This window comes from Phaethon aethereus, assembly GCF_964289735.1.
Source record: "Phaethon aethereus genome assembly, chromosome: Z".
Classification (NCBI taxonomy): domain Eukaryota; kingdom Metazoa; phylum Chordata; class Aves; order Phaethontiformes; family Phaethontidae; genus Phaethon; species Phaethon aethereus.
In genome coordinates this window covers 59,597,315-59,620,270 of record NC_138577.1, presented here as the reverse complement: position 1 = coordinate 59,620,270, position 22,956 = coordinate 59,597,315, and the positions used below count along the sequence as shown (strand labels likewise).

General features: G+C 37.9%; 1 protein-coding gene across 1 annotated transcript in view; it reads left to right on the top strand.

Moving 5' to 3' along the window:
* The window catches only part of LOC309415590 (E3 ubiquitin-protein ligase RNF38), a gene marked incomplete at both ends in the record, with an annotated part of 122,612 nt that extends 112,755 nt beyond the window's left edge, over nucleotides 1-9,857 (top strand). Inside the window, 5 exons of the mRNA XM_082013139.1 lie at nucleotides 168-274; nucleotides 1,849-1,933; nucleotides 3,414-3,535; nucleotides 4,451-4,550; nucleotides 9,795-9,857. Of these exons, the coding sequence (XP_081869265.1) occupies nucleotides 168-274; nucleotides 1,849-1,933; nucleotides 3,414-3,535; nucleotides 4,451-4,550; nucleotides 9,795-9,857 (477 nt within the window). The remainder of the gene's footprint in view (nucleotides 1-167; nucleotides 275-1,848; nucleotides 1,934-3,413; nucleotides 3,536-4,450; nucleotides 4,551-9,794) is intronic.
* Nucleotides 9,858-22,956: the final 13,099 nt, after the last annotated feature.

The window sequence follows — 22,956 nt, the reverse complement described above, 5'->3', positions numbered from 1 at the left end:
CTCTCTCAGCCTTTCCTCACATGTGAGATGCTCCAGACCCATCTTAGTGGCCCTTCGTTGGACTCTCTCCAGTATGTTGACTTCTGTCTGGTGTGGGGAGCCCAGAACTGGACACAAGTTCCAGTTGCACAAATTCCAGTTGAAGCTTATTTTCTTCTTTCTTGCAGACTTACCCACCTTTTATGCCTCGAAGACTCACAGGGCGCAGCAGATACCGATCACAGCAGCCAATACCACCACACCCTTACCATCCCAGCCTATTACCTTATGTCCTGTAAGTTCAAAGTACATTTACTTCCATGTAGGCTATTAAGAAGTCACATGACTCAATAAGAGTCTCGGTACTTTTTATGGTTGGACTCTACCAGAGAACAAGTATAGTTCAGCTGTCCCAGAGAGGAGGAAAACTTCAGTTTCTATGTAAAATTTTCAGCTTATTTTGAATAACATATACCCTTGAGCAAGGAAAAATATAAGTGAACAATTTTGTCCAATGTAGTTTTGTATTTTTTCTGAGGCACAGTAGCCTCTTGTTTCTGAACTCTTTGTAAAATCTTCAACAAATTTTTGAACTTGGTTCTTGTATACTTTTACAGAGGCATGGTTACACTGTAGGATAAAGTCCTAGGATTCTTCCCTTACTGAATAAATTCATTTGGTTTGGTTCTTAATTATGAAACACAAGGGTGGGAACTTTCTGTGATATGTTACTCTTTATTGGCTGAACTGCTAATCTCTTACAGTTGTTGAATTTCTGTTCTGCTTCTTATTAGCTGTTTATGGAAGAGATGTGGGACAATTAACATTTAGGAATTATCTGTCGTGTTATGGTATACTCTCTGTGGGGGAGTTTCAGTATATGACATGAGATTTATTAGTCTTCTAAGTTCTGGTTTTGAAATAACTATGAAATGTTTGGAAAACAAAAATTATTGTCTGGTGTCAAAGGTGGCATTGACAAGGAAATAATCAAACATTGGCACCAGATCTGTAGTTTCTCTCCATGCAATTTCAGAAGTGGCATGAAAGTGGCACCAGAAATCTGATCCAATTAAGTTGTTCAACTTTGCATCTTACAGTCTGAGAGTGATGTTGTAGCTTCTTGCCGGTATATTGAGGACACAATGTGGCACAGTAATTCCTGATGACTTCAGTGGGATTTTATTATATTTTAGTGCTGTGAATTTGTGATTTCTATGTCTGTGCATTAAATTTTGACCCATAGGACCATCTTGGGGCATATATAACTCTTGTTGAATATAAAAAACAGAAAAACATCTCTCTCTTGCTTCTCTATCTGAAGAGATTCTGCTTTAACCAACATCACAGTATATGAGAAAGTGAGTTTGTGCTTCTCTTCAGTATGGAAGTCAGTCCGGTAGCATATCCTGTTTATCTTCATTGTATGTTTTAGGCTTAAGTTTCAAGGGTTTTGTATTGGAGAGCTAAGTGAACTTAGGGTTCCTTTGTTGATGTTTTATCCACTTAAAGAAATAAAACATGTAAAACGAGAATGTCAATTCATTGTCAGTTTTAGCTCTCCATAGTCTGTGATAGTCAAGAGATTGGTTTTTGTAATAATGCTGAGCTTGGTTGGAAATTATCAGTTGAGACATGCATTCAATTAAGAAGGCAGCACTCCCAGTATCAAAAAGAGGCAGAATTAGCTTTTTCCTTTGACTCTTTCACTTCAAATATCTATTCTTGACTTCAAACTTAACATTTTTACCAGTTCTGAGAACTTGTTGATTTGAGAAGGATCACTAAGGTAACTTTACCTCTGTGAGATGTTTCTGTGCATTCCTTCGGCAAGGTGCTGAACCTTATCATTGTTTGTTCTCATGGTAGATCAATGCTTCCAGTGCCACCGGCAGTTGGACCAGCTTTCAGCTTTGAGTTGGATGTGGAAGATGGAGAGGTAGAAAACTATGAGGTTGGTGTGCAAACTACATTTAAAGAACAGATGTTAGCTCAAGGAATATGTAAAATTTTAGTATATTTTGCTTTTAGTCCTGCTTTTGCCTTTCAAATAAAGGTAATGACTGTGAAGGCAGAATCCAGAAACCATCTTTTCGGATTTTTTTGCAATACTGGATATTAGAAGTGCTTAGCTTTATTTTTTGTTTATTGCTTTTTCCCAGAATCCACCCTTCCAGGCTAGTAATCATTAAATTGTTCAGCTTTTATGTTCTACATGCTACTCTTCTTCTTTTGAATTTTAATTTAAATGTCAAGCAGAAGTGAAGCACGTTCAAAAGAATGGGGTAAGTTATTGGTTTTATGTGCATAACTTTGCAGAGTAGTATTAATACAGAGTAGTGTTAATGTCATAGGTTTAATTAATCTAAATTTTATGTTTATAAAACTGCCTTGATGCCTTTTCCTCTTGGCCCTTAGGAGGGTACAGTAATTCACATCTATAGATGTAGAACCCTCTTTAATACCCTAGATAATTGTGGAGCAGTCCCATTTACTGGTTCTGTGACCATTGGATTCCATTCAATTTCTCTTCAAACAGTCATCATCAACCCTTATTTTTGCACCTCTTTGCCTGTGCTCCCCTTAAGAGCTCTGTGTAGTTGCACATTTTCAGTTTAACAATGAGCACCTCTGTAATAACTTCTGTGCTAGTTCAGAAGCATCATCTTATTTCTGAGAATTTTGGCCCTAGGTTTCACAGTGTTAGAAATCTCTTTGTGATCAATATTGTTTGCAGCTTTCACCAAGTCTTTTAACTTTTCTATGCCTTGGTTCTCCATCATGTTTATAGTGATATTTTTCCTAGGTCCATTGTGAAGGAGCGCAAGTTACATACACGACAGTGCAAATTATTTACATCAGAGGCTTTTAGTTGCAATGCTTGACTTATAGAAAATGAACATAAAATTTAACCAAAAAAAGTGCTTAAAGTTTAATGGTATGTATTTTTTTCCAGATTTGGGATAAAATCTCCATATTTCAATTCAGCTAGTCCAAGATGTAGAGTGGGAATCAGAACCTGTCCCATTAAATTCTTGGTTTCTCTCACAAGACCAGATTTGCATATTCTTAGGAAGCAAATTTGTTGGCGATTTTTTCCGGTTCCCAGCAATATTAATTTCCTAGCAGGATGAGGGTGCCCTTCAAAAGCAAAATACTTACCAAGCTCTGCATGCAGCCATAGGACTAATTGGAAGTTGAGTCCTGGAGGTTTTGAAGTCCTGAAGGGAACATCTTGCATAATTAGAAAGATGGTTGAATTCTGAATTTCATGGGGCTTATGTTGTAGGGGAGAACTAAGGTTCTAAACATGTCTCGTAGAAGGGTGTTTTGTGCTACCAGCTGGGGTAGTGAGGTGTAATGGCAGCCCCACAGTGGAACCAGAGCCTGTCTGAGCAGTGAATTTTTAAATGTCCAGTTTCCATGTTTTGCAGGCACTGCTGAATTTGGCAGAACGTCTGGGAGAAGCCAAACCACGAGGATTGACGAAGGCAGACATTGAACAGCTTCCATCCTACAGGTTCAATCCAAACAACCACCAGTCTGAACAGACATTGTAAGTACATTGGTCTTTTTCAAAGGTCCATAAATTAGGTAGCTATATTTTCATTTCTCTAACTTGCAGCCTCAGCTAGGTCAGAAGGGTTTTAAAAGCAATCATGTCAGTAAACAGTTTAATTTTTTTTTTCTTGGATTGCTTTCCAGATCAAATACTATTTATCCTTACTTTAAAACCTTTATCTAGTCTCACATTATTTAGCTATATTTCAATTTAGTTCCTCAGCATTAAAAAATTTAAAATGAAAGAAAGGTGTTCTAGGTTTTGTTCAGCATACTAGACATTAAAGTGACATTGTCAACTTGGAATTTAGCCTGTGTGAAAATAGCTTCAACTGTTACAGTTTCAGGCTCCTGACAGAGCTTGGTCAGTGGTTTAAGAGTGCATCTTCTTATCTTTAAAGCCCATTAATTTACTGTGTTTGAAAGGTCTGCAAAACCAAGTGGAAAGGGCAGTAGAGATATGAATGTAGTTAAAGTTAATGCTGTCTAATGTTAGAACTTCAGTGTAAGGCTATTTCTCTGATATTCCAGTTTCAGCCACCCTCAGTGTGACTTACTAGTATCAGTAGTGACTGAACTTTATAGATCATTATCTCCACCATTTTGAATGTTTATTAAACATCTGTTCTATTGGTTGGGTCTGTGAACTCATGTGAGCAGGAGCACTTGCTTTGTGATTTGAAAAAAGAAACCAAAAAAACCCAAAAAACCCAAAACAAAACACAACACAAAAACAATTCTCAGTTTAAGTTGTCACACTACATAACTTCAACCACAGATATAGATAACTGTACCTATCCAAGCGGTAAAAAAGCTACCATGTTGCAGTTGTACCTGTAAAGTTCTGTATGGAATATGTATTTGTTGTTCTTACATAGCGGATGCATTTGAACTGTGTTGTCTTTTTTAGGTGTGTGGTGTGCATGTGTGATTTTGAGTCAAGGCAGCTACTTAGAGTCTTACCCTGTAACCATGAGTTCCATGCCAAGTGTGTCGATAAATGGCTGAAGGTAAAAAAAAAAAAAAAATCCTATCTTATAAGCGATTCATTATGTAGTTTGGGGCAACGGGGTGGGGGTATTTTGCTGCTCCACTTCATCTTGTTTCACATTTCTAATACTTACGCTAGAAATCACAACAGAATGGAAGCACTGCCTATGTATGACATTTTTCTAACAATTGATGAAGGATGTTTCTTTATAATCTTTGGCTCAAGGAGAAATTAATATGAAGGGAATTATTTTCATTGACACATCTTACTGTGTTTTCCATTTGCACAAAACAATGACTGTGAATTCAAGTAATATGTGAAATTAAAGAAGACTTGAAAACAAAATAGCATAATATAGGAAGTATGAATTAGAGTTTCTGTGATGATGGTCACTTTAACAGTTTTACATATCCTGCATAGCAAGAATGAGTACTAATACCTTCCTCATCCACTTTGTTAGTAACATTAGGTTCTCAAGCAAATAAAACGTGTTATGTTTGTACATATATGTGTATGCATAGATACATACATAAAAAAAGGCAATATATACAATAGAAAATATAGTTTTACAAAACTATGATACAGCCTTACAAGAGAATTTGAGCAGCAAATAAAGGATCTAGAAACAGGGCAGGCCAGTAAGAGCACAGTGAAAATAGCAGCAGTACAGAACGTGTGAAGAACAGGAAATACAAGTACGTACATGATGATACACAGACACCTCTACAAGCTGCATTAGCCAGATCTACTATCAACAAGGTATTGATCCCCATCTTGGCTCACCTTTTCTCAGTGTTTTATTCTGTTCATCTTTAGTTTAATCTGTGTGTAGTCTGTTGTGTAGAACACCTGAAACTGCAATCATCCTATGTTAATATAGGATATAGTCCCTAGAGATTTATAGATGATGTCAGTTGTTTCAGAAAAAGAAAGTAAAACCCCTTGCCTTTATGGCATCATAAAAGCAAGAAAATGCATATCTTAGGCATAGACTAAAATATTCAGTGCAGAGAATGAAAACATTAAGTTAATATTGACAGCATTCTTTTGGCTAACAAGGTATCAAAAATTATGAGAAGGCTTTTAAAACTGAGATATGATACTGCTTTTAGGCTACAGTACTCATGGTAAAAAATCTAAGGCCAGCGTAAATGTTTCCACAGCAACGCTCATAACTTTCAGTAGAACTGGTGTCCTTCAGTATCTGAATCCATGTACATAGTTGAGAATCAGCAAGAGGAATGTAAACACCTAGTTGTTTTATTGTCAGATTAAAAAGCCACATACACACCCACACACATACTATTATCAATGTATTGTCCTAGATGTATGCTGTTTTATTCAGCAACTGCAAATTAAGAGTAGATTATATATATTCAAGTGTTATTCTCCAGTGTCCCCCTACTCCTCTTGAGGAGTGTTCACAAGAGATTTGTCGAGTCTTTTCATTGAATGAAATTTCCTAAGTCATTTGTGTTGTGGACAAGGTATCCAGGATAGTAGTCACTCCATTTTATGAAAAAAACAACTAAGATAATTGACACAGCCTGTGAGATTATGGATTCTATATTATAGAATATATCAGTATATATGGATTCTATAGGTATATATAGGTAAAATTGATTATATAGGTTTTTAAAAAGACAGCTCTTTCCAGGCTATTAATGCAAAAAAATATACCTCTGATTCATAGAGCCCCTGATCTGCAGATTGCTGGAAGTTAGAAGAACATGTCAGGGAAGTATCATGCATGCTTGTCCTGTCTGTATGCTCTTTCTTACCTGACGTTGGTCTCAAGAGTAAGACAAGTATGTTGAATTAAGCTTTTTTGGAACTCAGAGTGGCAGTTCTACAGTTAGATTTAGTATTTTCAACTGGTAATGAACTGGAAATAGAATTCAGAACAGTTAAGTGAAAAAAGCAGATTTAGTCGTCTTTTTCATAATTGTAGATGTACTGTAGAAGTGCTGAAATAGCATTTTTATGATGTTCTTGTGCCAGCCTAGAAGCTATGTATTTTCTAATAGATCTGCAAGTGTGGTATTTTCTAAAGATTGTCTTATCATAGAAAAACTCTATAAGCATAAGAGTGTCACCTAGTGGGGGGGAATGAGGTGAAAGATATGCAATCTAAACCTAAAGAGCAGTGCAGTTATACCCACCCAAAACTGCTTGTATTGACATCGGGTATTCCAGAGCTGGATGCAAAATAAGCAAGACAAGGCTAAAGCATCATAGTGTAGGATTACTAAGGCAATATATTTATACCATGTGGGTTTAGTTACACTGGTATGAAGATGATGTATGAAAATAAGTATTATTTTGCTTTGTAAACTATAATAAATTACCTGTACCACGAGCCTGTTTTACTTACAGCCTCTGTCTAAACTTGGTTACAGTTAGGCAGCAAACACCTGGAAGTGAGGATAACTAGAAGATATTTTGTGCTATAGTTTTGCTTCTGTCCATTCCTTTATGTATTTGACAACTTGTTTTATCTGTTCGTAGTATAATTATGTTCACATCCATTTAATTCACATCATCCATCCAAAATCCTGTTGATAAACTCTGCTGTGGAAGGTAAAAATCATAGCTTTCAGTACTTGTAAGTTTTTTCCACAAGGTAAAAAAGAAAAAAGTTACCAGTTTGTTCCTGTGTTTTACTGATTTAATCTTGTCTCTCTGAAGAAAGTATTTGCTATCTAGGAATATTTCCAGAACTAGTTCTAGAACTATGGACTCAAGCTGATTCTTTTAAGTTTCACCATGTTGTTAGTGGAAGATTTAAATAAGAGGGTAGTGATTCCGTCTGATTATTTAAAAAAAATAATCCTTATTCCACTGCCTGTTGATGATGATGGAACAAAAGGTATCTAAGAAAGTTTTGTGGCTTGTCTATGCATGGAGGTTTGATCTGCCTGGCTGGTGTAATGCTGTGTACAGTACCACCTTTTTAGATAGTGTTAGCAAGTGAGAGGAAATGTTCTTTTACAGTGCATTAGGTTGCCCACTTTATACTTCCCTAGTTAAGCAAGGTTAGAGACTTGTGAGAGAAAATGTAATACAGTGGAGGACACAGAACTAACAAGAGAGAGGTTGTCATTTTGCTTTTCATAGTATTGTCAACTCTCATATTAGACAGTATTTGGTTATTTCTTCATATCCTAAATCCTTCAGTCAAATATGAATACATGAGAAATCTGTTCTTTTGTAAAGTAAGAGTTAGTCCATTCCAAAGGACAGCTTTGAAAATATGATCTGTCTTCTGCCTGAGGGTTCAGAACCAGTTAACAAGGAAAAATTGCCTTTATATTTAATATATTTATATTTAATGGTTGGATAGGAAATGCTGTATTATATATAAGAAAAGACAAACTGTAACTATAGTTGAACTTGGTTCTGATGGACTAACACCAAAGTAGTGCAATGCTTTTTCGAGGATTTGAGTAGCCCTACAAGTTTATTATTCTAGATGCTGTTCACTTTAGCTACAAATGTCTATAAAATATAAAAAAATAAATCCGTTAGTTCATTGTGCAGCTCTCTCTCCTTACAGTACAAAAACTAAGTTTGCCTGAAGGAGTGGCTGGTTAGAAGGTCAATATTACAATATTATGTCCACTTTACTCTTCTTTTTGCACCAGAGTCATGTTAAATGCCAGGAAGGAGGAATTAATTTCCTGAAAGGCACAAGAATGCAACTAAATTTAAAACAGATGTTCATGTAGGATCTTGAAAAGTTACTTAGAAAGCAGTGCTGCAGTATCCATGAATATTCATTTTATCCTGGGACAGTAGATTTATTTCTGCAATTCCTATCAGGAAATTACTCCCACTGAATGCTTTGTGTCATGTTATAAATGGTAGGTACTTCATTATTCATCTAAGCAAATACTTCATGATTCAGTAATCCATAGAATTTTGAAGAACATGCCTTTTTATTTTAAATATTACGTTAGCTGAATTGTATCTAGAACAAAGTAGTGACCAAGCAATGGCACTGTCCTCAAGTAATTTCAAAACTGTTAGTGAAAGAGCAAGAAATAAATTTTGAATTGATTCTCCAATCTATGCTTTGCAAAAACTATAAAGCAATAATAATTATATAAATTATAAAACAGTAATAGCAGTAAATTGACAGAAAAAATATACCCTCATTTTAACTTGCATTATTAAATAATGTTTTAAAGTAATAACATGTTACTTTCTTTGGCATTTATTGTTTGGATTTGAAATTTGTGGCAATGATTTCTGAACTCTGGCCTGCAGAGCCATATTTCTTGATGCTGTTACTTGTATTTTCATTGAAAAATTTGTCTACCTTAGAAAAACTTGGAGATGACAGTGGTTGGTTCTGCAATTTTGGGAACTAAGAAATAAAGAATTTGGGGCAGGGAAGAGTTCTATCCACTCTGTCCTTTGCAAATTAAATGTTTTATCATACATGTTACATGTTTGTTTCAGGCCTTTTCTCATCATTTGCTAAAATGAAATTAGCCTTTATTTGACAAAGATATGTGAAGGCAGAAGGACTTTCCCAGTAGCTTAAGGAATGTTACTTCTCATCTGTCTTGTCTTCTTATGGAAGCTATAAAAGTAAACGAGTAACAGGACTTATTTTCAGTGACTGTTTTACTGAAGGGCTGCTTATGTGTTTTACTTGAATACATTTTCACCAGGTCATCTTCTCTCTTTTTTTTTTTTTCTCCTTTCTCTTTAGTAAAACCCTCTCCCTTTTTCCCTGGTCTGCTTTCAGCTTTGACCAAGTCTATTTGACGGGTTTCTGTGAGAATAACTGAATAAACAGAGTATGAAGAGATGTGATCCCTGATCAGTAGAGCTTGTGATAACATGACCACCACCAGATAGGACATTTAGCCCAAAGTTGATGGTCTGGTTTTGGTGGGTTTCTCTGCAGCACACAGTACAGCTTCTTAGTTGCACCCATCTGGTTGCAATATATGATAACTATGAATTTGCATTAATAAAACCACCATTACTTACATAAACCCTTGTTTGCTGTTTTGCTTTATCTTAAAAGATAAAGGGCACTATTTTTTTTAAACACAGTTTTGAATTGGCAAACTTACACGACTCTAGCATAACAAAACAAATTAAAAAGGCATAAGCACACTTTGTCTTATCTTGTTTTGAGTACTCTTGAATTGCTTTTCAGTACTCACCGTTGTCAGTGTCATATAGTCATTACCTTAACAATGTTTTTGTCAGTACAGTAAACCCTCTTTTGTTTCTGGTTTTACAGGCAAATCGTACCTGCCCAATTTGTAGAGCTGATGCTTCAGAAGTGCATCGTGATTCAGAATGACCAATCCAAGAGCACAAATCTGTTTTGGGTGTTCCTGGTCACATGTATATATGAACTATATTGAACTTCATGTGGCTTCCAGCCTACACGTTACACAAAAGGGTCAATGGACCTTACTTTGCACTGTGTGACTTAATCAATTATAATGCTTATAACTAGTCTTCACAATTACAGGATTGTTATACTAACAGTGTGATTGGAACTCCAAAGATTTTTTTTTTTTTTTTTTTTAGCTTAATTTTGTGTGTGCACTAACATTCCCTGGTTTTTGTGTGATCATTCCGACTGTTGCTGCAAGATTACTGTGGACGTGATCTTTTAGCATGTGCTTTTATATAAAAGAAAAAGGAAAAAAAAAAGTGGTAGCTCCAAACACTATAGCAATCTACCTTATATAGAGCCTTCAGATACTGTGAGTGGGAATGAATGGTGTGAATGTGTTTGCTTGTGACAGGATGAGTGAAGTGATTGTGACTGAGTGTGCATGTGTGTTTGAGAACCTATATACCAGCATGTACTGAGGACGTATGTGTGTAGTAATAATTATGCTGCAATGTATAATCTTGTGTGTTATTTAAACAGTACTAGTACTGTACACTGGTTCCTTTCCTTGTGTTTGCAGTTGCACACTGAATGCGATGTGTGCAGCAATTACAGATATATAGAATTTCCTTCCCAATGTACTTGCAGGTATAAAGACTTTTCTACATACTATTCAAACAGCTGTTTTACTTCCCTTTCATTGGAGGCTTTAAATGTGTACCACTAAAGAGTGCATTGATTGTTCATACATGCGTAACCTTGTTTTTTTAGCATATGTTACAAAGTCTGGATTTTTAAATGGCTGATTTACAAGTTATTTTATCAATGTAAAGTTGCAATATCACACAAGTCATTTAGCACTATTAACATTTTCAATTGCCAATATGAATATCAATGCTTTTCTGTTCTCCTTTTAAATTTTTCTAGCTGGGTTTGCCAGTTATGTGCTTCTTTCATGAAAGAAAGCCAAAAAGACACTGAGGGTCTTCTGCAACAGCTCTTTTGACCATTGTACTTACTAAGGACATAATCTTTTAGCTTGTAAACATTGGCTTTAATCACATACCTTCTTTGTCACTTACAAGAGAGTTTGTATATACAACTAAAATAACTTGTAAAAGTTTACAATTTTTTTCCTGGAACTTCATGAATAAAATAAATTTTTTAGTATTTTCTCAGAGAAGTAGAATCTCTGATTTTTTTCATTGTATCACAAGAGGTGGTATTTCTTGGTCACTAACTGCAGAACTCAGTTGCCCTGATGCTGCTTCTTGCCCTTCCTTATTGCATGATAAGTATGATATGAATAAGGAGCTCCCTTGGATTTTACAATTGAGTTTTCAAAGTGCTCCACTATAGGAGAAAATTGAAGCACCTTCCAGAACAGTGCATGAAATAGGAGGTGGTAACCTCTATTTCACGTGCTCTGAAAAATGTTTTATTTGGGCTATTGGAAAAAAGAAATCAGCTTCATTTATAACATTCAGACTGTTAACTTTTTCAATATGTTCTAACAAAGCATTTAAGTCTGCATATACCATGGGTATTCAAAGCATGCACTTTTTGCAACAAAATTCTGCTCCTAAATTCAGTAAAATTAATTTGTTTGCGCCAGCACAAGTGGCAGAATTAGCAATATTGCTGCAACTTGCTGCAGTATCATCTTTAAGTTTGTTCTTTATGATTTCTGATGCTTTTGTATGCTGCTATGCTTTAGTATCAGTTATAATTTCAAACAGTGTTAGATGTTCTCAATGCTGATTTCCCTCTTTGAAGATTCTACAAACCAGTCACAGCTCTTGGTGCAGATAAAATAAAAGCACAATTTCCCCCTATTTCAGATGCTGTTCCCTCTGTTTAGTTACGCAGGTAGTTCTCAAAAACAGTGAGTCTTTCCATACCTATCCATACTTAAAAGCACTAAATAGATAAAAGTGCTGTTACATCACCTTCAACATATTAGAATTTCTCCTTTCTTCCAGTAGACATAGGCTTTTCACAATAACACCTAGCAGGTTAAATTACATGTAATAACATTTATTTTTTTAACAAATAAAGTCATGTTGTTTAAAAAAGCATATGGCACATATGGCTTACAAAACTTAGGCTCTTTTACATAACTGCAAAAGAAAAAATTCTGTGTCTACAGGTTTAAACATAACTAACACTACTATGCTCAGTGTTCAGTTCAAAGCATGGAAAGAGGATGCATTTTTTTAAGCTAGATACAAATGAACAAGACACATCCTTCTGAAGCCAAGGGAGAATAGTCCTCTTTCTGGAATTGGAGAAATCTTGATGTGTAATGTCCTTTTTTCCCCAGTAAAACTCTGTGAGGCAGTGGGAGGTCTAGGAGATGGAGGGTCCATGTTGGTAAAATCCTGAAATTAATTGTTGCAGTCTGTGGCTCATCTTTTCTGAAATGGTTCTTTTGTTTGCCTGGGACTCTTGCAGATTAGCAAGATTACGTGGACTTGCTTCCTGTGGCTCGTGTGTATAAACAGCACACGTGTATGTTCTGAATCAGCTCAAGACAAGCTACAACCAAGTCCTCTCTGTTGTGGCTGTCAAGGGAGGGGGATTCATGTTCAGCTGTTAACTGCTGTGTGTTATGCACATTTGTGTGTAATTCAGCAGCCTGCCATGGTGCCTGGCAACACCTAAATTCAGCAAGACTTTTTTTAATGTTCATTGCCTTTCTGCCATCACCTGGCTCCTTGGGCTCAAAAACAAACAAAACAAAAAAAACCAAAAACACATTAAAAACCTGTAATATGTTTGGTTTATCATATTGGCACTGCTGTGTTTTTTGCATAAACTGTCAACTTAATTTGACATTTCAGTGGATATCAAGGCCTACAGATAATTCCAATGTTTCATTTTATGGCTTTCTTTACAAAAAATATTGAAGTCTTTTGGTTTATGCCATTTTGTACAGGCTCTTGAATGTGATTTCACAGCTGTTAACACATTGTGTGCTACTTGGGATGAGATTTAGCAGTCTTTTTAATTGTAGAAAACACATTTTTGACTGAGTTATCTTTGGGCCTTTGTAAAAGCTGTGTTTTTTCATTGGCACATTGTTACCTCATTTTGCTACTTGTGTTTCAGATTTGCTAATGATTATGAAATCTTAAGGGTTTTGTTGGAATCATATTTTGACAAGTGTTTTCTTTAAATCATACAATATTGTATCATTTAACATGTAGTTTAAATGTATTATAAATATCTGTAACCAAATCATTTGAAGGCTTGATAAATTTTTAACAAAATTTCTACATTTTTTATGAGAGTTACTAGTAATGCTTTACTAGGTAGTGCAATGAATTTTTATTTTTAATCCCTGTGCCCAATTTTGGAGTTGAGAGAGTTGTTCAGTAATAAATGTATGATGTACACTTACCCAGTTTTGTGCAGTTCTTTCTCTTAGAAAGAGGTGCATTGTTTCCTTTTGTAACTCATATTTCTTTGCATGATCATGCAACTCTAGATATTGGCAACAGACGCTTGTGTTGTAGGGGAAGGTTTTGCCACCTTAATTGTAGTGCATGACAGACTTTTTTTAATCTACTGTGAGAGATCATAAGAAAATTATATGAAATGTGTCATATCTTTGAAAGTGTAAAATAACTATAATTCATAGAACTCAAAGCCTTGCCTAGAAGATCAGCCTTATAAAGATGTTAGTTAGTCAAAAGAAAATTTTCAGGCATGGAAGTGATCCTTAGACATATTTGCCCTGTCTGTCAGTTGAAGATGTGTCACACTTTGCAGTGCCCTAATAGTGATAAAAAAATGCATCCTGAGTTAAGGATGAAACTGAATTATAGGGGTTCGATTAGCCAGGGTCACACAAGAAGCTGGTGGTGGAACAAAAAAAACCCACCAAAACAAAAAAAAAAAGTTGAAGAGTTGTTTGGTTTTGGTTTTAATGAGATGATGTAAACTAAGTTGACATACGTAATTATTTAAAAGGTTTTCATTTACACAGGACATTTAATAGCTTCATCAATGTGTTCTTGGTACTTGAACATACTTGAAGATCCATTGGTGCTTTGAGTATCCTATATGCAAGCATTCATAGACGTGTCTTCTGGTTTTATAATCCTGGATAACAACTAGTTTGCCCTCTTTCATACAGCAAATGTTAATTGTTAATTACACTGTTGAAAATGGACAGGACTGCCAGCAGTACTTGCAAAGCTAAGGTACCATGCTGCCTAGCTTTAATGATGATAGGGGAACTTAAAGGTACTGGTGACTGGCTTAGAGCCCGTACCAACAAGGCCCTGAGAGCAGAGCAGGGCTTCCTGGTAAAGATCATAGAATATCTTGAGTTGGAAAAGACTCATAAGGACCATCAAGTCCAAATGCCTTTACTTGCAGGACTACCTGAAACTAAACCATGTAAGAGCATTGTCCAGAAGCATTGTCTTGAACTCTGACAGGCTTGGTGCCATGACCACTTCCTTGAGGAGCCTGTTCCTGTGACCCACCATCCTCTCAGTGAAGAACCTTTTCCTAATGTACAAGCTGAACTTCCCCTGATGCAGCTTCATTTACTCATGTCCTATTACTGGTCACCACAGAGAGGAGATCAGCACCTCCCCCTCCACTGCCCCTCTTTGAGGAAGTTGTAGACTGCAGTGAAGTCACCCCTCAGCCTTCTCTTCTCCAGGCTGAACAAACCACAGAATCACAGAATCATTAAGGTTGGAAAAGACCCTTAAGATCATCAAGTCCAACCATCAATGCAACACCACCAAGCCCACTAAACCATGTTCCGAAGTGCCGCATCCACAAGTTTTTGAATACTTACAGTGATGGTGACTCTACCACCTCCCTGGACATCTTGTTCCCTGCCCTCAGGGCACACTGTTGACTCATATTCAACTTGCCATCAACCCTGTTAAATGAGAAGCCACTGCCCAAGCGCCCACACACCATCTGAGACTTTAACTGCTAGGACTGGAGTCACTTCACAGCGGGTAACTCGCGTGAGCTGATGGGTCCCCCTTTCAGCTCCTTACGCACACTGTCACTCTCAGGCACTTCTTCCCTCAGGCTCGACCTGAGGTTTCCTGAAGCAGAATCTCTGACATGATGTACACCAGATGAATTTATTGAGTGATACAGCCGTGAAGAACAGCTCAAGCTGGGTGCCTCTGGAGAGGGACCCCAAACAAAAGAATCTCTGGGCAATTATACCTTTACAGTCTAAGTTCCATTCTCCTCGTGAGACGGTTTGGTCCAACTGGAGTATTTGGGTCTGGGGTCTCTTTGTTCATCACTGGATCCTTCACTATCTTCAGGCGGGCCATTCTTTTTCTTTTCTCGAGGAGGTAACTTCTGCTGATGGATATGGCTGTCTTATCTTTCTAATTTACACCAGTTTTGGACCCTTCCCTCATGTAACTAAGTAAAAGCGCAGTATAAGTTCATCAGTGTCTATGTGAAATTTCACTGCTTGCGGCCTAAGGCCTAGTGCTTTTTACATTTACATTTTTAATTTTTACAATGGATTCCATCTGAACTAGCAAGTGATTCCTGTAACAACCCAAACCCCAAGATTTCTTTCTGCAGTGCTGTTCTCCAGCCTCTCGTCCCCCAGTTTGTATGTATAACCAGGCTTACCACTGCCCAGGTGGAGAATCTGGCTCTTGCTCTTGTTAGATTTCATATGCTTGGTGACTGCAGAGCTCTCTAGTCTATCCAAATGTCTTAAGGCCTCTCTACACTCTAGCGAGTTTGCAGCAGCTCTTCATTTAGTATAATTGGCAAACTTACTTACTTAATGTACATTCAACTCCTGAATCCAGATCATTTATAAAAACATTGAAGAGAACTGTCCCTAAAATTGAGCCCTGCAGAACCCCACTAGTGACAAGATGAACCTAAGCAAGGCTGACATAAGCTAAGCTGCTGCCTCCGCGTCAGGATTTTGTCCATTTACCTAGGCCGCTATTCCTCACCAGCACCAGCAAACATATATATACTGCCAACAACTTCTGAGGTGCAGCACCAGCTTGTGTGAGATTCTGAGCACCAGGTTATACCAAGCAGCCAACTCTGTAATTCATGTGAGCTCTGCTGAATTAAACAGTGCTCCCAGCAACAGAAAACTAATCTTTTTTGCAACAGAGTTTACCTAAGCTCACCATGCATTCTGTGTACACACTGTACAGTTTGTACAGTAGTGGGGACATATTTTGTAGTATATCACAGTATTTGTGCAACAGGGAGACCTTTGGCAGAAAGACAGCTGATCCCTAGGCAGCTTCCTGCTGTACCTTCCCATGCAAAAGAAAGGATGATGTTTGACTGTTTAACTGGAAGCTTCTGCATGGGGAAGTAAGGCTCAGAAAACATACTTATCAACTGGTAGGCAAAGGGCTAAGTCTGTTTGCCTTGCCAGACAGTCTTCTCAAACAATCCAATATGATATGTACAAGACAATAAATTACCATACCGTATAATGAGACACAATCAAGATGATCAATACCATACCATACAGTACGTACAATACGCAATACATTACAAAATACAATACACAATACAAAACCAACTACAGTATGATACAAAACACAGTGCAATGTATACAATACATGCAATACAATAAATACCATACCATGCAATAAAGCAACACATACAATACATACAAGACAAGACAAAAATGTAATAAAAAATACAATACATATAATGCAGTACAAACAATGCAATACAAAATACAGTATAGACAATACAAAATACAATACATACACTAGTGTACAGCACAATATATACAATACAAAATACACTGCAATACATACCATAATATACAACACAATACATATAATACAAAACTACCACACCATCCAATACATATATACAATACAATACAGTACCAAATATAATACAATACATACCAGACAAAACAATACACACTGTATCATGCAATACCTGCAATACCATACATGCAATACAATACAAAATCCAATACACACAATACAATAGAAGATACAATACAGAATACAAAACTACAGTACGATACATACCATAGAATACCTATCATACCGTGCAACAGATAAATCTCATGCATATAATAATACACAGAATACACAATAGAATACAATACACAATACAAAACACAATGCACAACAGAACACAAAATACAATAGAATGCACAATGAATTCAATGGATAAAATAAAAAAATGCATCTGATACTATACAATACATAAAATACAATAAATAACATATGATAGAATACAGCATTAATTATGTATTCTTTTGCAGCCTTGTTGCTCTATGTGAATTGTAAAAACAGGATTTTTAACTTGGGTTGTAACATCTGTTTGTCCTATCCTCCTGTAGCAAGGTCAGCAAAAATAGGGGCTATCTAGCAGCCTGTCTCAGTTGTTATCAAAGCTGGACACTTGGGTAACCTGCAAGGTTTTACCAAGAACTTTATCAAACCATGGGCAGTGATTGCTTAGTAACATTGGTAGATCTCGTGTTGGTTTTGCTGGAGGCTTCTTGCTCTAGCATCAGCACACTTGCTGTCTTTTTACATTTTTGTTTTAACTTTTACATTGGGGAGGATTCAAGAATGCTGTAAACTTTCCTAAACAAACAACCTTAAGCCCCCTTTCTGTAGTTAAGAGCAGCTTTCTGGTATCTGCCAGCATCAAGTTATGCAAAGGAGCCATGACAGGGCAGAGAGGCAACTGGTGATGGGATTGTAGAAGGAAGGTGTAGAAAGGAGTGGAGGAAAGATTGCCATTCTGGTCCCACAGGGTGGAGTTTATATGCTGTTCTTCCTGCACACAGTTCATTGGCCTCATCTCAGTGGCCAGTAAGGTGATGGAACAGATCCTCCTGGATGATCCATCAAAGCATATGTCTAACAGGGAGGTGATTAGAGACAGCCGACATGGCTTCACCAAGGGCAAGACATGCCTGACTGATCTAGCGGCCTTCTACAATAGAGTTACTGCATCAGTGGAAAAGGGAAGAGCTACATATGTCATCTACTTGCATTTCTGTAAAGCCTTTCACATAGTCCCACACAACATTTTTGTTGCTAAATTGGAGAGATAAGAATTTGATGGATAAGGAATTGGATGGGCGGCCATGTCCAAAGAGTTACAATGGCTCAATGTCCAAGTCAAAACAGTTACAAGTGATGTCCCTCCAAGGGTCTGTTCTGGGACTAGTACTATTTGGTATCTTCATCACTGACATAGACAGTGGGATTGAGTGTACCCTCAGCAAGTTTGTGGATGACACCAAGCTGAGTAGTGCTATTGATTGATAGGCTTGCAGGAAGGGATGCCATCCAGAGAGACCTTGACAGGCTTGAGGAGTGGGCCTGTGTGAACCTCATGAGGTTCAATAAGGCCAAGTGCAAGGTCCTGCATCTGAGTGAGACTAATACTGAATATCAGTACAAACTGGGGGTTGAATGGATCGAAAGCAGCCCTGCGGAGAAGGACTTGAGGATACTGGTGGATGAAAAATTAGATATGAGTTGGCAATGTGTGCTCGCAGCCCAGAAGGCCAACTGTATCCTGGGCTGCATCAAAGGAAGCATGGCCAGCAGGTTGAGAGAGGTAATTCTGCCCCTCTACTCTGCTCTGCTGGGACCCCACCTGGAGTACTGCATCCAGCTCTGGAGCCCTCACTACAGGAAAGACATGGACCTGTGGGACTGAGTCCATAGGAGGGCCACAAAAGTGATCAGAGGGCTGGAAGGCATCTTCTGTGAAGAAAGGCTGAGAGTTTTGTGATTTTTAAGTCTAGAGAAGAGAAGGCTCTGGGTAGACCTTACTGCAGCCTTTCAATACTTAAAGGGGGCTTGTAAGACAGAGGCTTTTTACCAAGGCCTGTAGTGACAGGACAAGGGACAATGGTTTTAAACTGAAAGTAATTTAGATTACATATAAGGAAGAAATTTTTATGATGACAGTGATGAGCCACTGGAACAAGTTGCCCAAAGGAGTTGTGGATGTCCCATCTTTGGAAGTATTCAAGGTCAGGTTGGAATCTTTGAGCAATCTGATCCACTCACCCTGCCCATGGCAGTGGGGTTGGACTAGATGATCTTTAAAAGGCCCTTTCCAATCCAAACCATTCAATGGTTCTATGCATTACATCAGTAAACTGCTTGAATAAAAAGCCTAGCCATGTTTTTTGTGTATCATCTCCTCTGGAGGACTTGTTTTACACTTAGGACATACTGTGTCATAGAAGTATGGTTCTTGGATAGGAGAATCAGCAAATATGTGAAGGTTGACTTTCTGGTAACCTGCAATCTATGGACTAGCTGAGACTCTCAAAAAACAATTTGTAAAGCCAGCAAAAAGAGTTATTTCAGCTTCACAGAGAAATCATACATGCTAGAGCTGGAAGACATCCTCATTGTCAAGGCAACATCTGCCCTAGAAAAAAGCAAGCTATCTATTTGTGAGCTTTGATACTTGCAAAGCCACATCTGCTGCACCCAAGTATTTTGCAAAGCAGGTTCCGGGAGCATATGTAGTTTGGCCATGACCAGTCCTAGCCTGAAGAGCAGAGTTGCCCTCACATCTTCCTTTCCTGATCTGCTCTGTCCTCCCATCCCTTTGTGTCACAGCATCTCTCTACCTCAGCCTATAAAGTGGCTGGTTTTGGTGATCTACTGCTTGTGAGTCTTCTGGCATTCTCAGTAACTAGCTGACGACTTCAGCCACTAGTTTGTAGTAAATTGTATCACTGCCTCCAGATCCTGCATCCCACACATTTTTATGTGGTCCTTTTTTCCTGTGTTACTTTCAACTACTGGCCACAACTAGCTTCTCCATCTTGTGTGTCTGCTGTAACGCTCCTTCGCCCACAGCTCACACCTGGTGCACACATGTGACCTTCAACTGTGGTATCTCCTTGCACCAGATTCATGTTTTTCATGCCACAATGCTTATCAACTGATTTAGGAATGATGGTAAGCTTAAGAACAGATGGAGTTTCTTATTCCTTATTTAGTCTTATATTTGCTCATTGCAGGGGGGTTGGACTAGATGACCTTAAAAGGTCCTTTCCAGCCCAAAGATTCCATGATTCTATGATTCTGTGAGTCTATGATTCTATGCTAAAGATGCCTTGGCTTCTCAGGGGCAGTGGCATTAATATAGCTTTTGTCCAATTCTAGCCTTCGCTAATCTTGGTAGGTTTAGATTGCTTGTCAATTACTGCATCCACAAAGCTCTGTGCTTTTTCAAACATTCAAAAAGAATGTGAGTCATCAATTCTAAAATACATGTTCTGCCTAACACAGTTTTATGTGCTGGCTTTTGCAGTGGATTGCACTGTGACACTTACACCTTACTGTCTCACAGTGCAGTTTCCCGTTCTGAAAGAACTCATGTACTACGAGGATTCTGGTGCCTCAAAACAAATTTAGCAGATTTTCATTCTGAAATGAACAGCTGATGGACAACTTGGAGAGGTAAAGCACCATCCTGGCATCACTAGAAGAATCTTAAGTTAACAGCTGTGCAGATGCCCAACTGGGACAGCAGAGGATGATGGTATGTTGTGTGTCAGCTGAGCAGTGTTAAGCTACCTGGTTGCATGTTGTGTTGACTTACTAGTGTATGAACCTTTCCTCGAAGCTTCTAGTTAACACTCTTTATTTCAGGTTTACTACCGGCTACAGATAGCCTCATAGTAGCTCATTTTGCTGTAGCAATTTGACCAGATATTTCAGCTACTGTGGTGGAAGTTAGTATCATATTTGATAGACATAGTGAACCTTCTAACTGCAAGCAAGGATTACAGGAAATATTTGTAGTTACTCCATTCCGCCAAGCCCAGTAAGGCTGCAGCTGGGACGTCTGGCAAAGAGCAGGAACAGCAGAGAATTTTTTCAATAATGTTTCCAACACCTCCCCCATTTCTTGCAGCCATTTATCCCTCATCTCACCTCTCCTCACCCTTATTTCCTTATTTCTGCTCACACTTCATATATGATATGTTAATAGTTAGCACACACACATCCCAGTAATTTCCTCACCAGTATATTCAGCTGCATTTGTACTTCTTTGTTATGCATACAACAATAACATAAATAACTGTAACTGTGCTTCAGCTAGCAAGAGTAACTATCAAATAGATTTTTCAAACCACTGATTTCCTGTTTTGCATCATTACCATGCCTTTATACTAAAAATGGTCTTTCATAAGTGGTGATGCTGTAGCAGAAAAGAAGCAATAAACCTCAAATAGCACCACTCACTGATGTCAGTCCATCGTGGAGTCATAGTAATGTCTGCTGGTGTGGCCTTGGGAAAAGTAGTATTGAGTCAGCAGTATGACCTGAGATGTCAAACTGGTTTTTCTGTATGATCTGGTAAATTGTTTTATATGCAATAACATTGCTATTTTAATAGCAATTATCATCCCAAAACCAGCATGATTTTCTGCATTGGTATTGCTTTTACATTTGCTGCTGCTGCTCTTATGCGCAAGAATCTGGTAGGGTTTGGGGAAGCATAGTTTTGAGTGTATCCTCCTTTTTCTTGGCTTAAAGTGCCCATGTCAAATCTATGGAGAGAAACAGTGATATAGAAGGAGCGTCATGGGGTATCTCCCAGGACATTTGTCATGGACGACTGTGGTGAGGAATGCCTGAACCCAGACAAACTGGGGTCTTGGGTGTTGTCATGAGCTCAGCTGGTACTGGCAGGCCATGGGCTAAGTGTCAGAGGAAACACTGCAGCACAGTCACTGTGCAAGAACGTTAGAGCTCTTTTGCATCTCCAGATGAATGTACACTGACAAGTGAGGAGCCTGAGGCATGTAGAGAGGCAGGCACACAGAGATTTGCAGAAGGTGAAAAGTGTATTCTAGCAGGAGGACCTTTCATATACATGAAAGGTTCTGGAAAGAGTGGGGGAAGCAATATGAGTGTCCTACACTTAAGACGGTGGTAAGGCAGCCTACAGGAGGCTCCCACTGCAAGAGCACAATACCCCAGAGAAAGTCAGCAGACAAGAACAAGTGAGAAAGTTGTAAGGTGGATGGATTAGGCTCTCGTCGTTCTGAAATAGACAATACTATGTCCTAATGTCTATTTGATTTTACCAGCAATAGTCTTTTTGTTACTGCATTGTTAAAACCAGTGACCTGACACAGAAATTCATGTCAGAGAGGCAGATGGAGATTGCCTTTGTGCAACCCAGCATTTACAGCGGGAGTGAGATTGCTGCAGGTTAGCTAGCTGTCACTGCTGCATTAAAAGCATCCAATCAAGAAAAAAGGTATCTAAGTGTTTTTGAGTCATGTGGTGTTACAGATAGGAATTGAGTTAAAAATAAAAACACTTGAACCGAGGTTGTCTGACATGCTTAGAAAAGCATATCAGAATTAAGAATAAGAATAAGAATATGCAGCATTAAAAAAAAAATTGAGCTCCTTTCAGGTACAGGAACTGATTCAATCTTTTAGACAGGACTGAGTTTTTGTGGTCAGGAGAAACATATTCACCAAACCATGATTGCTAGGCTTTGGAGGATGTTTAGGTTTTTTGAAGAGGGGGTTTTAGGGAGATTATGGGGAGAGAAGTTAGAAGCAATTCAGAGCTTATTTGAGTTGTAGGAGTCTGGGCCATAATGTAGTCTTGTTCAATAACTAAAGATAAACTACTGCAAGAGCTGAGGCAAACAAGTGAAACGAGAAGGATGTATACTCAAAACAAGGAATGGAAATAATTTTGCATGCAACAGACTAGTAATGAAATGAGATACATAGCATAATGTTTGTATGGCTTACCATCTTAAAAAAAAAAAAGACCCTTCACAGTTAGCTGTGACAGTTTTACATAGTAATTAGAAAGTATTTCTTTAAAAATTCATATGATAATCTTGTTAATTGAAAGAGGTAATTATGCATACTGGTGCTAGAACATGTGGCTTTGCAATATCTGAAGTAGTAGTACTCTTACAACTTGCTCTTGCTCTGCAATTTACTGACCTGCTGTTGATCATAGGCCATATCCTTTCTGTGTACAGAGGGTTATTACGACTCTGTTGTAACATATGCTTC